We start from the raw sequence: 15,438 nt of genomic DNA, 5'->3' as shown, positions 1-15,438 counted from the left end.
CACCTACAACCCCTTTATTAGGCTTTTCAGGAAATCTGGTTCAAACTACAATTACTAAAAACCTACTTTTATTGTACATACAAACTTATAGAATTTACAGTATAAATTAGAATACTAGATATGTATTTCTTATCCAAGCAAAGATACTATTTTTAAAAATTGCTCTTTCCACAGCCAAGTCACAGCTACTTTAATACATGCAGTAGCCCTCGCTATTTTTACTTCACATAAAATAAATAATGAATTTTACGTTCCTAGATATGAGAGACAGGTCATGACTGAAGCACGACACTGGGCCACAGGAAGCTCTTACCCATTCGACCCCCACTTCATGCCACCTTTGCCCTTACAACTGTGACACCCCTGGAATCTCCGCGGCACGTGCATTATGGGAACAGCCGGCACCACCCCTTCAGGTCCCAGCACCCCAGACGCACCTCCTGGGTGACCGCTCAGATCTGCCCCCAAAGAACGAGCCAAGATGCTGTGAGTCTGGAGGACGGCAGCTCCATCCCCAAGGCTGTAGTGTTTTAACGAGGAGTCTACACGCGTGTTGCACGTGGGCGACACAAACCGAACGTGAGTGTGGCTCTGAGGAAGGGGAAAGGCTGTGGCTGGGGGGAGAACTTTCAGAAACATGAGTGATTCCCAGGACTGCCAGTGAATTAGCTCAGTGAACCCATCACAAAATACTTCGGGACAGAGAAAACACAGACTGGATGGATGGACAGATCTAGAGAAAGCCAGACGGACAGTGATGGACAAAAGTAGGAAATCAATCCCACACACTCAGTGGCTTTTTCACCCGAAGCCTGCATGTTACCCACCAGACCTAACTTCCGGCCACTAGAGAGGGGGAGGCGGAAGGGATGCCGCCCCAGCACAGAGTGGCTGGGCTTCAGAAACCCTTCCGCAGTGTGCCTGCGGAGCACGGCCTCACTGACCCTGTCCCCGAGCCAAGCACCCCAACTCCCAGGTCACCCTCTGCGGTGGCCCCTGGAGAGCAGACCCTGACACTGTACCTCAAACTTGGGGAGAATCCTCTCTGAGGTTTTAAGATGCTTCTGGCTGGTTACTGGGTTGTTATTTGCTCTGTCCCCTTCCATCCTCACTCATCTACGGCACTTCCTGATCCCAGAGAGAAAGGGCAGGCCCCTGGGCAGGAGAGGACAGGCGGACACTCCATCTGGCTGTGTCGCCCCTGACTGTCTGCTGAGCGTGACCCCAGGCTGTGCCAGAGCCTCCATCAAGCCCTTTGGGTTTCTACTCCCATTGGAGGTTTTTGCTCTGTCGTATCCCCAGGACACAAAGGTTACCTACCGTATGGAAGTGGAAAAAGCAGGATTCTGACAGCTTAAGTGATGTCCTCTGGCTCACAAGTGGCAAACACAAGGTCTGCAGGCAGAATCCGGCCCTTCACCTTGTTTTATCCAGCCCAGCACCCTGTTTCTACCCAGCAGCAGTGCCCGGCTCCTTGCCCCTCATTAAGAAGTAGTTACATTTATACAGTCCTAAAGTTACATTAGACCCTTTGAAGGCAACCATGAGGCTGATGTGGCCCCTGTGAAAATGAGTTCAATACCCCTGTTCTAGCTAAATGCTAGAGAGGTGGGAATTTAGGTTTTCCAGCTTTGTTCTCTATTCTTTTGACAGCCCAATGGTTCTTAATTCAGGGTGAGCAAGAAATTAGATTCCTTAGAAATCGTGTTGACATTTGTGCTCCTCGCCCTGCCCGAAATGAAGCTTAGGCATAAAAGCCTCACACAACCACATAGAGCTAAGAGAAACCTTTAAAAGCCACTAGCAACCCAATGGGCAGGAGTGGTTAGAATAAACTAGACTGAGAATTCCTGCACTACTGGTGGAAGCATTTGCCTTTTTTGTAGGCAAAAACATGATCCAATACTGGAAATTTTACATGGATCTCCCTAATAACATTGCCCTGTGTTAAGATTTCGGAAATTTGACAAGGGAAAGACCAATTCTCCAAGTTTTGGGGGATTTTAGCTGAAGTCCAAGCCTCACAGAAGGACAGGTGTGAGGCAGCCTCTTGCCACTGAGCTGTCTTGGCGGTCCCCACACCGGAGGACCTGAGTCGGACTGGGAGGGAGAGCCGAACTTGGTTTCCCTTCCTTCCCATATCCAAGCCCCTGTCTCTCTTATCATCGGTCAAAACCAAGGTGACGTCCTGCATTGTTCCTTCACAGCACCAGTGAGACTATAAACACCATGAGCTCCTGCGGTTCTGTTTTCAGAAGAGTGAGGTCATTTTGTGAGATGAAGAGGGACCTACGATGACCCCTCTGTCCAAGGGAAGCATTGGAAGATGTGGGTTTGGGCAAGTCAGTGGATGGGTTCAGACCAGAATCTACTCACTGGCCCAGCTCCTTCTAAGCACATTTCCTCGCCTGTGATCTCAGGCAGCAGGGCTAGGTATGCGGAGATGCCCTGTTAGAGGAGCCTGTGGGACTCGGCAGGGGGTCAGAAAGAGACGGACCGTGTCTTTAGTGAATGGGGGCGGGAAGCCACCCAGACCTCCTCCGTCATGCCTCGGCTCACAGCAGCCTGGTTCTGGAAACTGCCTGCAGAGGAAGAAAGCCATCGCGAGATCATGCCACTACCCTGGGACAGGCAGGGAGGGGAGAAACCCATGTCCGGTGGCCTTTTGACAGGAGTGAGAGGTACACAGGTGGGACAACTCAGCAGGGCCATCCCAGCTCCCGGTGGAATGGGCTGCGGACAGAGGGGGCTGCTCCCCCACCTCTGCCCACTCCTGCTTCTCTCACTCCCCCATGGCTGTCCATCCTGAAGAAAGTTCTTGAGGAACTTTTGCATGCAAGTCTTTATCTCAAAGTCTGAATCACTCATGACAAGGTCGAGAAAGTATTACGGCATATAAGATGGAGAAGGGGCTCTTGGGAGTAAGCATGCATACGCGAGGGAAGGAAGGCGTTCACTGCAGAGCCTGGTGGGAAAAAAACACTTATCGCAATTATTCATGAGACTCAGAGTCCGCTCAGATGTCCCATCGAGGCCTGCAACAGCTTTCAGGTAAAATCAATACACAGTCAGATGAGCAGTAATCAGGTAGGGAATCGGGAAGTAGAGCTTTAGCCTCTGGGGATAAACTGCTCAGCCCTGGGAGAGGCTCCTCTTCCAGTGAGCCAGGCTGGTGCATGGACATGAAAATCGTACACACAGAGTCATCTGTGCTTTCTCAGGGTCCCTGGGGACCCCGACCTGTGTGGTGGTGAGAGAGAACTCTGTGAGCACTTTGTAAGAATTCATGTGTCTGTGCATTTCTGACCTTGGCCCTTTCCTGTGTGCATGTTATACTTCGATAAATTGATCACTTATAAAAAAGCACAAATTTAAAAAGAGCAAAAATAGGTTTAAAATGTAAACACTTTGAGATGACTAAAGAAGCTTCCTGACGAGCCATTCCAATGAACCGTGTGTAAGCACAGACACGCACACATGTGTGTGCACAGACCCGAGCACAATCCACCTGCAGCCTTCACAAGGACGTGCGTGGGCCACTTACTTTGAGCCAGGCTTCGTCCTCGCTCTCCAGGCTGCCTTCTGGCCGCTCGCCGCCTTCGTCCCGAGATCGGTTTTCTCGGGGTGCACAGGGAAACCAGCCGGCAGGAGGGCGGCGCTCTGGTAAACCTGGGTGGTATGACGTGCACACCTGAAATGCAATTTTACCCAAAGATTAAACGTGGAGGGCGAGAGCTAAGACAAGGACACTCGCCAGCACAGAACCAAAGGTTCCCTCTCACCCTGAGTGCCCTGTGACTGCATATTTGAGGGGAAACTGCTCAGTGTACAGGACTGTCTCGGAGCTCTTGGTCAGCCCCAGACAGAACTTGCCTGGGCAGAAAACCCACATCGCTACTCTCGGCCCACCGTCGCCCAGGGGATCTTGCCCAAACAGCTCCCGGCACATTTCAGGCAACTTCTTCTGGAATTAGCTATGAAAGTCCATCTGGCACGATGGTCAGACTCCCGCCTGGCAGGACCTACTGGCCCCTGGAGAGAGGCTACTGAGTCAGGCAACTGCCGAGCACTCGGGGGAAAAGGGGCCAGAGATGAGACGCTCCAGGAAACTTCTTCCACTTCGCTTAGGGAAGACGGGTGGGCCAGACCGAAAGCCACTTTAGAAAGCTGTCACTGGATCGGAATCTCCCAACTTTCCTGGCTGCCTGCCCCTGGGGCACCAGCACTCCTGCGAAAGGTGCCAGAACTGGGCTGAGGGAGTGGAGCAGACACGGCCAGTGGCCTTCCCATATCCAGTTCTCCTCCCTTTCATATTGACAAACTTCAATTTTGTTCAAGGGAACAGTGCACCTCGGAATAAGGCTTATCTCCTCCGGGTCCCTTACCACCAAGGGTGATCAGGTGACCTGGATCTGACCAATAAGATGTCGGTGGAAGTCTACAGTGTTGAACTTCCACAAAAGCTGCCATTTTTCCTAATAAAGATGCAGCAAGTACACGCCTACTGCCCTTCTTCCCGCTGCTGCAAAGGCCTGCGGCAGGCCTTGGAGAACACTGGCCAACTCACCAGGAGAAGGAAGGAAGCTGCAGGACAAGGACACAGAGACCTGGGCCCCAGAAGACACCCTGGTCCAAGATGAGTTTGGAAAGGGAGCACCAGCCTCAGCTGGTCCCTCAGTCTCCCGGGGTGTCTCCTCCAGTATAAATTCCGGTGATTTCATCCTGGCCTGAGACACCTCGAAAGCTGAACCTCCCTTCTCCTGAAAGGACTGTATTGTCTATGCTTCTGAGGAATGGAAGAGTTTACTTGGCAATGGACACACCTGGAATAGCACCCAACAGCCGAGCTCTCCGCCCACTATTCAGTACTCAACTCGAACTCAGAGAAGCCAGTCGTGAGGGTCCCCGGAGCACCTCCTATTTATTTAGATGGGTATTTTAGAAAAATTGTATACCTAAGAATGTTTTTAGTGGTAACTTTAGAATTTCAATAGCAAGAATTGTTTAAATCAAATTATACTCTGATCTAGGATATATATTTTAAATTTTATTTGATTTTTTGGTAACCCATTGAGTTGAATGCAGAAGGATTACTATACCCTTCTTGTGTACGAGAAAATCGGGGCCCAGAGAGGTCAAGCGCCTTGTCCAACATCACTCAGTAATGCCAATAGTAATGCTGGTGGACTGGTGGTGTGAGCCAGGCGTTCTGTTTACTGCTTCCTTTTCTTCTATTAAAATACATTCTCTCACACACAAAGTGTACCTCCTGCTATGTGTACTTCTGAGGTTAATCTGGAGATGATGTGCATACCTTGAAGCTGACCACGGCATGGCCAAAGGTACATGGGTGAAAACTAGCCAGGGTACACAGGAGAGAATGGGTAGTCCAGAAGCTTTTCGCTTTCCATTACCTTATTCTGGGTTCAGTAAGGACTAAAGGCGATGTCAAAGCCAGGACTGGATTCTTCTGGCTTAACTCACCATGGAATGAGGTTCTCCCGTTACCAAGGAAACAGGACATTTGGTCTTGTCTTCATGAGCGGAGTAAGCCTGGGTAGCCCACTGGTCCAGGTAGCCGTGGGGAGTGTAGAGGCCGCAGTCCACGAGGCTGGTTTCCATCTCGAACGGCTCACATACCCCGTCTCCCTCAAATGCGTAGCACAGGCTCGGCTCCCCTGCCAAAACACGCCGCACGACGTTTGAAAACGTGTCATGTCAAGGTAATCACCTTTCGTTCCTGCTCACCAGAGAATCCCATAACTGACAGTCTAAATGGCCACCCGAAAATGCAAAACACACGCACCCCCCCCCAAAAAAGCAGAACTCCTTCTCAGTGGGAGAGTGGTATACCCCACCTACGTAACAAGGGTATAAAGAGGGGTGGGGGTGGGGGAGCAAAAGGCGGTCATGTGGCTGCAGGAAAAAATTACATGGATAGTTTGAGCAAGACCCTTAGGGGAAGCTGGGGATATGAGAAAGTGGACAAAAGAAGGAGGAGAATTTAAATAGATGGTATAATGTTTGGTGTACGTGGCACCCCCTTCATGGTTTTTAAACACTAAAGCATTTAAGAGATGGGTTTTCAACTACTTTTTGCTGCTGAGTTGTACGATGAGTTTTTTCCACTCGCTGTACACCCGATCTGAAATGAGGTACTACGGGCCCCCGGTTTATGAGGGTTACGGGGGTTATTTCTTCAAGTCTTACAGCAGCCACGTGAGGTGTGTGGTTTTGTTTGGTTTATAAATAGGAAGCCTGAGTCTCGGCGATTTCAAGTGACTAGTCAAACTCCCATGACGTATAAGCCGCAGAGCTTGGATTTGAGCTGAGCTTATAAAATACAGGTTCTGGGGGCTCCCCATGACCCCCAGTGCCTCAAGCTCAGACAGGACTACCTTCAAGGGTAGATGGGTAAGAAACGAACCCTGAAGAACTATCGGGGGAAGTCAATCCAGCTCATATCCTCTGGACACGTTCCATACTGGTCCATAGGGTAACCCTGACTAAGTGAATGGTAGTCAACCGTGGCTGTGTAAACCGCTTCAAATGTGGAAAGCTCCGGGGCAGTTATAAAGCCATCTATTAAGTTCTGCATTTTCTACCACAGTGCAGAACAATTAATATTAGTAGCATATTTCTAATTTCCCATTCCTACTTCAAATAAACATGAAAATAAAACCATGATTCGAAATAACACACAGGTACACATTTGATCTCATCATTACTAAAATGTGCTGTTACTATACCCATCTTTGTATTTTTAATTCTTCACAGTAATGCCACAGGACTGTTCCAGGAACTCTCACTACTCATCAACATGTGCATATTAATAATTTCCTCAATAATTTATTCAAGTCACCCTGGCCGGGTAGCCCATTGGTTAGAGTGTTATGCAGATACACCACAGCTGCAGATTCAATCCCCGCCCAGGGCTTGTATGGGAATCAAGCCGTGAGGCCACAAATACGCAGAAAACAAATCGATGCCTTTTTTCTCTCCCCTTTCTTCCTCTCTCTCTCTCTCAAATCAACAAATGAAACAAATTTTTTAAAATAATTTATTCAAGTGTAAGACCCGTCTGTGATAAATCAAGCTTTACTTGCCGGGAATAAGCCACGGCTTCCAGGACTGGGTTCTACGCCCATCTGGGAATTCTCACGCCTGCACACCATCAACCGCACGGCCCACCCACACTCTCCAAAGCCAGTATGTGTGCGCTGGAGTCAACTTCCCCATGGTGATGCTTCTCCCTCTCTCCACAGAGATGTGTGTACACATGTATTTATGTGCATAACTATGTACATATTATAGACGTATATGGACATGTACATATAGCTGAATATGTGTATATCTTTTATAATACATATAGTACTTATAACATATATATTTGCTTTGTTTTGCTGTTTATGAACCAGCGACTATTTCTTTTTGATTCTCTATTTTTTTTACAATGTACTTAAACTTTTTGCCTCTGTCTTTTTCAAATCCATCTACAAAGAAGAGACGCTTTGAAAACACATGCAACAATAATCCCTTTAAACCTAATCTCCGGAGAAACAATGGACTAGAACTCCATATGCCACCTATTATGAATGGATTCCTCACCGAAACAGATGTGGAACTGTGCGGTACATGCTGTTTCACCTTATCCTGTGAGGTTTAGCTATGGTCTTACTGGAGTCAGAAACTGAGGAAATGCGAGCCGAACTTGGCGGTATCATTGGACGTGACAGCACTGAGCGAGGCCTGTGCCGCAGTTAAACGGGGTGGGAGCTGCACTGCAGGAGGCGTGGTGTTGGGGGTGGCGGGGGGAGGGGGGAGAGTGTGCTCCATGTCAACCCTCTGTCCACCACAAAGAGAACAGAGGCACATGGAGGCGGGACAACGGACACTCGTGTGCAGAAGAGGGCAGGCAGCAGTTCCACACGTCCTGCGGGTCCGACCGCACCTGGAATAGGGAATTCCTGTCTGGGCACCGACCGCGTGAAGCGTGCCAGGTCAGGGTTAATTGGAAAGGGTCTGGAGACTGAATCACAAGAGGGGCTGTTTGGATTGGGAAGGAGAAAAATGGGGAGGCATTTCAAATATCTGAATGGTCGTCTAATGAAACAGAGGGGAAAACTGTCCTCTGCCGTTTCACAGCAAGAGAGAAAGCACTTGACTGAGCCTCAGGGAAGCTGAGCTCCGGGCTGGCTCTGCAGAAGCCCCCTTGTGATGCTGTGGACGAGTGTGTGATCCGCTCCAAGCCTCAGTGTGCAAACCAGAGAGGAGAGAAGAAATCTGTGACAGGCAAGGCCATTTGTAAACAGAACAGTCTGTTGCAAGGCACGTTCTTTGCTGCTAAAAGTATGAGCATAAGTGATGTACAGGGGTCCCATCTCCCAGGAGCTGGCCTAAGGAAGTTGGACTTAAGTCCCTGTTTGCCTGTATGCACGCAGGCAGGGCCAGGGCATCCACCAGACCCCTGGTACGTGGGGCGCAGCCAGCATCTTTTCTTGGGTCATGGAAGGCTACTCAGGTTCCATGATTTCATGATTCTGCCTCAGAGGGCAGGGGCATTTGTGTGTTCTGTACAGTACCGAACACCTTGATAAATTCTACATAATCATAATCATATCCCACTCTGTCTTGAGATTTAGAGACATTACACTATTTTTAAATGCACTGATTAAAATAACTTTGCTGAGTGGTTATGTTCCACAGAATCACTGCAATGTATACAGAGGGGAATGGAGGGAGAATCTACCTCTAAGAGGCCCGTCAGTGATGGCTTTAATCAGAGCTGGGTGGAGTGTGCTGGGCAGCCCCCAGAGTGGGCTGCCCCCTCTGGCAGGTGCCCAGAGTCAAAGCCACCTCATTCTAATTCATTACCAGCATTCTCCATGCTTAAGAAATGTTATGAGCCTCTGTTATTCTTCATGACCTTCATTATTACGCACAGCACTTCATGTGACTTCGAATGATCCCTTGGTCAAATTTCAATGAAGAATACTTATGACTGGGTTACTTAGCGGACATGGACATTAGACATGAGGACCCAGAAGAAATCCTTGGTAACATTAATCTAGGGGGCAGTATAAGCGAGGGGTTTAACTCGCAGACTCTGTAGAGTGTTTCCCTGTTAGACGCTGTAGCTGTACTTCCTTGGTTCAACCCCAATGCCACCATGTCTAGCTGCAGAAGAGAAAGCAAGAGAGAGAAGGTCTCTGGGCCGCCCTGCCGTGCTCTCAGACTTAGAGAAGGCGTTAAATGAGCTAATGTATGTGAGTCAGTTAGTCTGGCGCACAACAGACACATCCAACGTCACTGTCACGGCTATCATCATCATAAGCCGTATCTGACAGGACATCAAGGACTCGCGGAACTGAGATGTGGGAACACTTCCCCAAACAGGACACGAGCGGACACCGGCGCCTCCGAGCTCACCCGTGCAGCGGAAGCCTTCCTCTAGGCTGCAGGTACGCGAGCAGCCGTCCCCACTCAGCAGGTCTCCGTCGTCACACTCCTCTCCCAGGTGCCTACAAGGCAAAAGCAGGCATGTACAGACAGCCACCATCTTGGCTTCTTAAGACTCCTCGTTCCACATGGAAAAGTGCGAGCTGTAATGATCTCACTCATATGGGGGGGGGGGAGGACAACATGAACAAACAAGTGGAACAGAAGCAGACCTGTAGATACAGGGAACAGATGGATGGCCGCCAGAGGGGAGGGGGCTCGGGGGTCGGAGTGAGAAAGGTGCCGGGATTAAAGAAGCGCAAACTGGCAGTTACAAAATAGTCACTGGGACGTACTAACTGTGTACGGTGCCAGGCCAGTACTGGAAACATCAGAGGGACCACTTTGTCATGTATATAATTATCTAACCAAGACGCCGTACCCCTGAAACTACTAGGAAATGATACTGAATGCCAACTACAACTGAAAAAAACAAAAAAAGTATAAGCTGGAAAAAAGTGGGAGCTAAGAGAATGCTTTCACACACGCAGAAAATTAAGTACATGGACATTTACGGAAGATACAAAGTAAGCAATGACTGTTGATGAGCATGTCCAGCCGTTTGTGGGAATCCCCCAAATTCAAGCAGCTCAGGGCTCAGGAACATCTAGGAGACCCATGAGGGTCCTAACAGTGTTTCCGGGAAGTGGTCTTAAGCTAGAAAATGCCTACCGGCCCTCTTATGAATGAAACCTGAAAATTAGTGGATTTGGTGAGGAGGAAACCTGCTTGTCTCCGTGTAGATTAGTTTTCTGTTTGTTTCTGTTTGATATTTCTTGGTTTGCACTCTTTGTTTAATCTAGATGCAGTTGTCGTTAAAGTCAGGATTTTGCAGAATGGAAGTGTCTACATATACCGGAAGACTCCACAGCCAATTGCTGCCCTTCCTCAGTCGGGGCACCTCTAAGGCTTTGGAGTGGTCCTTGCTCCCTACTACCACCTGGTGGCAGCTAGTATGTATTGCAGGGGAGAAACAGGGCAAAAGTTCACAGTTGTCTGTATGGATAATAATATAATAATTAATAAATAACAACACAAGAATAAACTCTGTGGCTCACACACTCACAGCTGTAAAGCTGCTTCTGCCCTACCCTTTACTGAGAGAAGAAGTATGTCATTTTTGTTTCGAACTTCAAAAGCTGACGCGACTAACGACTAGATTTGGATGGAGGTGGGGCAGTCACTTCAGAGTGACATCACCTCACAGGGACAAGAGAAGGCAAAATGCTGAGACCTGAGGATGTTTTAAAATAAATTAGCAGCAGGACATAAACAGGGCTGCATGATAATCCCATTTAAATGGTAAGCTGCAAATGGAAAAGAGATAAAAGACATACAAAATAGCATGATTGAAGAGATTAAGGAAACTTCAAGTTCATGTTCATCTTGAAGGTGATCTAAACAATATATAAATATACTGTGTCACCTCCTGTATTGCTGCCTGATGGAAATAGGAAACCCATATTACACACACTTTTTAATTTTCTAGAAGTCGCATTTAGAATTTTTTTTAAAAAAACAGATGAATTTAGTTTTAGTAACATATTTCATGTAACCCAGTCTATCCAAAACAACTTTTCAATAAGTAATCAGTATAAGAAGTTATTAATGATATATGTTACATTATTTCTTTGAATGCTAGGTCCTTGAAATCCGATGTATATTTTCCACACACTGTACATCTCAATTCAAACACTTGGTCTGTATTTAGTTCAAGAGCAAGTCAGTTTTTCCAATAACTGAACCACGTTTTGGTTTTCAAATTAGAGTTAAATTATTTAAAATTAAATAAAATTCCATTTCTTCGCCGTAACTGCCACATTTCTGAGGCTCGGCAGTCACGCCGGCTGGCGGCCCCCACACTGGGCGGCCCCCGCTAAGACGCCGAGTCCTACACAAACGCCACTCTGGGCCCCAGGCCCCCAGCCTCCCTCGGGTCTGTGGTTCTCTCGGAGCGAATGGGCACTTCTCTCCAGTTTTGAACAGCGGGTTAAATAATCTGCGTGGCTCCCGTGTGTTTTACGTGTAAAAGAGTACCACCAGTGGAGACAGAGCAGCCGGTCTGAGCCGTTCTCCCACTGGACGGCAGGACTGAGGGTGACTCTTTTCAGAGAGGGACCGCAGGCAGAAGCGTAAAGGCAAACTTCGCTGAGGAACCGGTGAGGCCCAGCAGCCAAGCAGGTACTGCTCAGGGGAAGCTGTTTCAAGGCCCAGGAGAGACTGTGCAATGCCAAGTGAGGAACAGGGCCCTTCACTACTCCGGCCCAGACCCCTGGGTAAATGGGGCTTTGTGGGACTCAAGGTGGCCACCACCAGCCGACAGCTGCAGGACAGCCTACAACTCAGGGCAGAGTGCTGTTCACAGAGGGCACCGCCTGGGCAGCAGTGGGGACCACGCCCACAAACACCTTAACTGGCGGGCAGTAGACTTCAAAAGAGGCAGCCAGACCAGGGAAAACAAGAGCCGGACTTATTCGGTGCACATGTGAGGCTTCCCCAGCGAGAAATTTGACTGAGGTGGTGGAAGAGAGGCAGCCTGCAGAGGCTGGTGGGGCGGAAGTAGACAGCAAACCAGCAAGGTCTGGTATTCAAGTGACCGCACCCATCTCCACCTATTCCTGAGGTCTGGGAGCATTCGGTGTTCCGACTTCCATGAAAAGGAACACACCGGCACTAAAGCTTAAGGGTCTCAGAAGCCTGGGAAGACAAACGGTGGTCAGTAATGGCTAGGTGGTGGGGTCCCAAGAAAGGCCATAGAATTGCTCGCCACTAGGGCTTCAAGGTACAGTGTGCTCTCACCTGGTCCAGGGAATTAAAAATAGCCCACCTGAGTAGCATGCAGCATCTGAGACAAACCACGGCAGATTTATGCGGGTGAAGGGGGAGCCAGAGGACCATTCAGGAGAGACTGATTCAGGGTGACCGTTGGGACAAGTTTTCTGTGTTAAATTTGGGTAAGTTCCAGGCAAGCCAGAATGAATTAGTAGTCCCCTGGGTTGGCGTCGCAAAAGAGCAACAGATAAAAAAGAACAGGGCATGTTAAGAAACCAAAGGACTGATTCCACTTTCACCCTGGTGACTTTACAGAACAGCTGCAACTGGCATTGCTTTGGGCCCTCCAGGGGTGTGGCAAGCAGGTGGAACTCAGAGAGCTACAACGCCTTCCTCAGACCACACAGGCGGTGAGCAGCTCGGGCCAGGCCACCACTCCAAAGGCGGCCTCACATCCCGTTGTGGCATCATTTGACAAGGAACCCTCTCCCCATGAATCCCGTCCCTGAACCACAGCTGCTCTCTGAAACCTTACCAGCCTCCCCCCACCCCAGATCTGCCCTAATAGCTCAGCGCCCTGGGATGAGATCCAAATAACAGTGCCCCCCCCCCCTTAACCACCAGGTCCTAGAGTGCCCTGCCACTCGCTTTTCTACAAGAAGTCGACCCAAAGCTCAAGGCTGACCTCCTTGGTGGAGCAGGGTGGGGTCGGCGGGGCAGGAGTCCCTGCTCTCAGGTTCACATGCGGATACTCACCCTGCCACCTTCCCATCTCCACAGTAAGGAGCTCCGTGGACGTGGCTCAGAGGGGGTGAGGCTTCTCCCAGCTCGGCTCCAGCCATAGCTTGAACTTGGTACTGATACAGCTGCCCAGGTGTGACCTCCCTGTGGAAACCAATGGGCTGTGACTAGCGCTTCCAGACAGTTTGCAGGAGTCTAAAAGCAACGCTATAGGGGCCGTCGGGGTGCACAGTCTTCCGCAGCAGCATGATGCCGAAGCCGCATCCGTGTCTGTTTGCCCAGTACCTTCCACATGGTGAGTGTGCCATGAGTGATGAGCACCCGAACACAATTCACTGCAAGTCCTACAGACTCGGGGGGCGGGGTAGGGGCGGTGTATTTCTGGTGTATCTTTACTATGTTAAAAAAAAACACCAGCTCTTATAGGAGCAGCATGTTTGCAAACTGAAGGTGAGACTCGGTGGTTTGGCCCTTCCTGAGTCTGTAGATTGCAGGCTTTTGTCTGTCTTTCGAGACAATCCCCGCCTCGGGGAAACTGAATCCCTAGGGGACAGAGCACTGTTTCCTTTCAGGAGCCAGGCAGGCCTTCCGCCATCATGTTGGCAGGGGATGCGAGAAATGCCCCGTCAGACGTGTGTGAAACTGCTCCCCACCCCAAACCTGTCAGGTGCAACTACTCCGGGCGTGGGGTTTCGCCAGCTGCCACGGAGAGGGAAGGCCTTCGCCAGACTCCCTCTGGAGTCCAAGTGCACTCACCAGGTGTGTGGGGGGGGGAGACAGAACATTTAGAGGGCATGGGGGCTCGACAGGGGGGCAGCTGGTCCCAAAGACAAATTCTCCCCTCGTCTTAGTTTTGTCCAGGGCCTGGCCCATCTGGGAAACTACTGTCAGAGTCGAGGTCAGGGTGGGGTGGGAGTGACTTCGCAGGGTGGGACCCCCAAGGGAGGGCCACCAGTGGCCAAGCCCAGCCCTTCTTCCGCAGACCTCCACTCTCTCGGCACAGCCACCACAGACGACCGACGCTCCGGGGCTTCGTCAACACCCTAAACACCTCTGCACTGACTTTTAGTTATCTTAATAGGAAAGGCACCCCAGTGTTAAAGACTTCCTGATTTCTAAACTAGCCTTGGCTAGGGAGGCGTGTTCTCGTGAGAAAGTGCTGGCTGCTCCCAAAGCAAAACCAGTCTGCACCCTAATCGGCCCTGATGGCTGCCCTTTGCAGGACAGTTTCGGTTGGACGTCTCATGTGGCCTCACGTAAAAGTCTCACACTGTCGCCTGGCTGGGAGGGATGGGTAGGGAGCGTCAGCTTGAGTTTATGCTTCTTGGTGGGGCTGGGCGGGGAGGGGGGGCACTCAGCAGCAGGGAGCCCCAGCCCCCCATGACCTGAGTTTGTGGAAGGCAGTCTGAGGAAGGGACACTGAAATGAGACTCGGTCAGAAAGCTGGACCTGAGTCCTGGGACAGCCCCTAACTAGCTCTGCTACACCAGAGTTTCGTTTTCTCAGCTACAGAATGGGGTGTCACTGACGGTAAAGATTCTGTATGTGCGTATGTGCATGTGGGCACGCGTGTATGTGAACATCCAGTTAGAGGGATAATCAGCATGACTTTAACTGCCCAATTAGACAATCTCAAAAATGATCTTTTTAAAGGTATCCCGTGATCTCCCTGCCCATCTGCACTGGCTTCCTGACCGTTTTGCTGTCTTCTGGTTCTCGCTCAGAGAGCAAACAGGGAAGGGACAGTGTAGTGAAGCTCAAGGCCAATGGCGGTCTCCACTGCTCTGTAGCAGCGGCTGACTACCAGAGCCACAGACTCCTCCCATCCCCAGGCATGCCCCTCGGCCACGTGACTTTGCCGGGCCCCTCTCCTCAACAGGTAAGGTCTCCCGTGCTGCCCCTTACATCTGGGATTGGTTGCGTGACTTGCTCTGGCTAGTGGAATGTCATCATGAGCAACATCAGCGGAGACTTGAAAAATGTGAGCGTTTGTGGGGAGCCCTCCCTGCTGCTGGAAACCCTGTCGCCCCCATGAGAACAAGCCCAGGCGAAGCCCACTGGCGACAAGAGATGGTGTGGAAAGGGGCCTGTGTCTTCCCAGACACGTCGGCTGCCTCGGCTGAGCCTCTAGTGTGTGCATGAGGTCATCCCGGGCCACCTGACCCCGGCCCAGCCAGTCCCCGTGAGCACACCAGCCAACCCGTAGAAGCACGAGCAACAGTGTTTGTCGTCTGGACCCACCACCTCTTGTTCCGTGACTGTTCCTAACACGGCAAAGTAACAAGCGCAGCACCTCCAACAGAAGTTCTGTCTTGCCCCGAGTTCTGCCCTCACGGCATCTCTGAGGACAATGAGGAGGAAGGAGAACCTGTCTGTGGGGACACGAGCCTGCCTGCCACTCTGGACACTAAGGTCTTTTAGGTCGAT

General features: G+C 50.3%; 1 protein-coding gene across 1 annotated transcript in view; it reads right to left on the bottom strand.

The window, feature by feature from the left end:
• PAPPA2 (pappalysin 2) overlaps positions 1-15,438 on the bottom strand; it is a 186,007-nt gene that overhangs the window by 81,245 nt on the left and 89,324 nt on the right. Inside the window, exons 8-11 of the mRNA XM_053663686.1 lie at positions 13,027-13,155; positions 9,430-9,521; positions 5,485-5,678; positions 3,545-3,691 (exon numbers count right to left, since the gene is read on the bottom strand). Coding sequence (XP_053519661.1) covers positions 3,545-3,691; positions 5,485-5,678; positions 9,430-9,521; positions 13,027-13,155 — 562 coding nt within the window. The remainder of the gene's footprint in view (positions 1-3,544; positions 3,692-5,484; positions 5,679-9,429; positions 9,522-13,026; positions 13,156-15,438) is intronic.

This window comes from Artibeus jamaicensis, unplaced genomic scaffold (genome assembly GCF_021234435.1).
Source record: "Artibeus jamaicensis isolate MK-2021 breed Jamaican fruit bat unplaced genomic scaffold, CSHL_Jam_final contig_327, whole genome shotgun sequence".
Taxonomy (NCBI): domain Eukaryota; kingdom Metazoa; phylum Chordata; class Mammalia; order Chiroptera; family Phyllostomidae; genus Artibeus; species Artibeus jamaicensis.
This window is presented reverse-complemented; position numbering and strand designations above follow the sequence as displayed.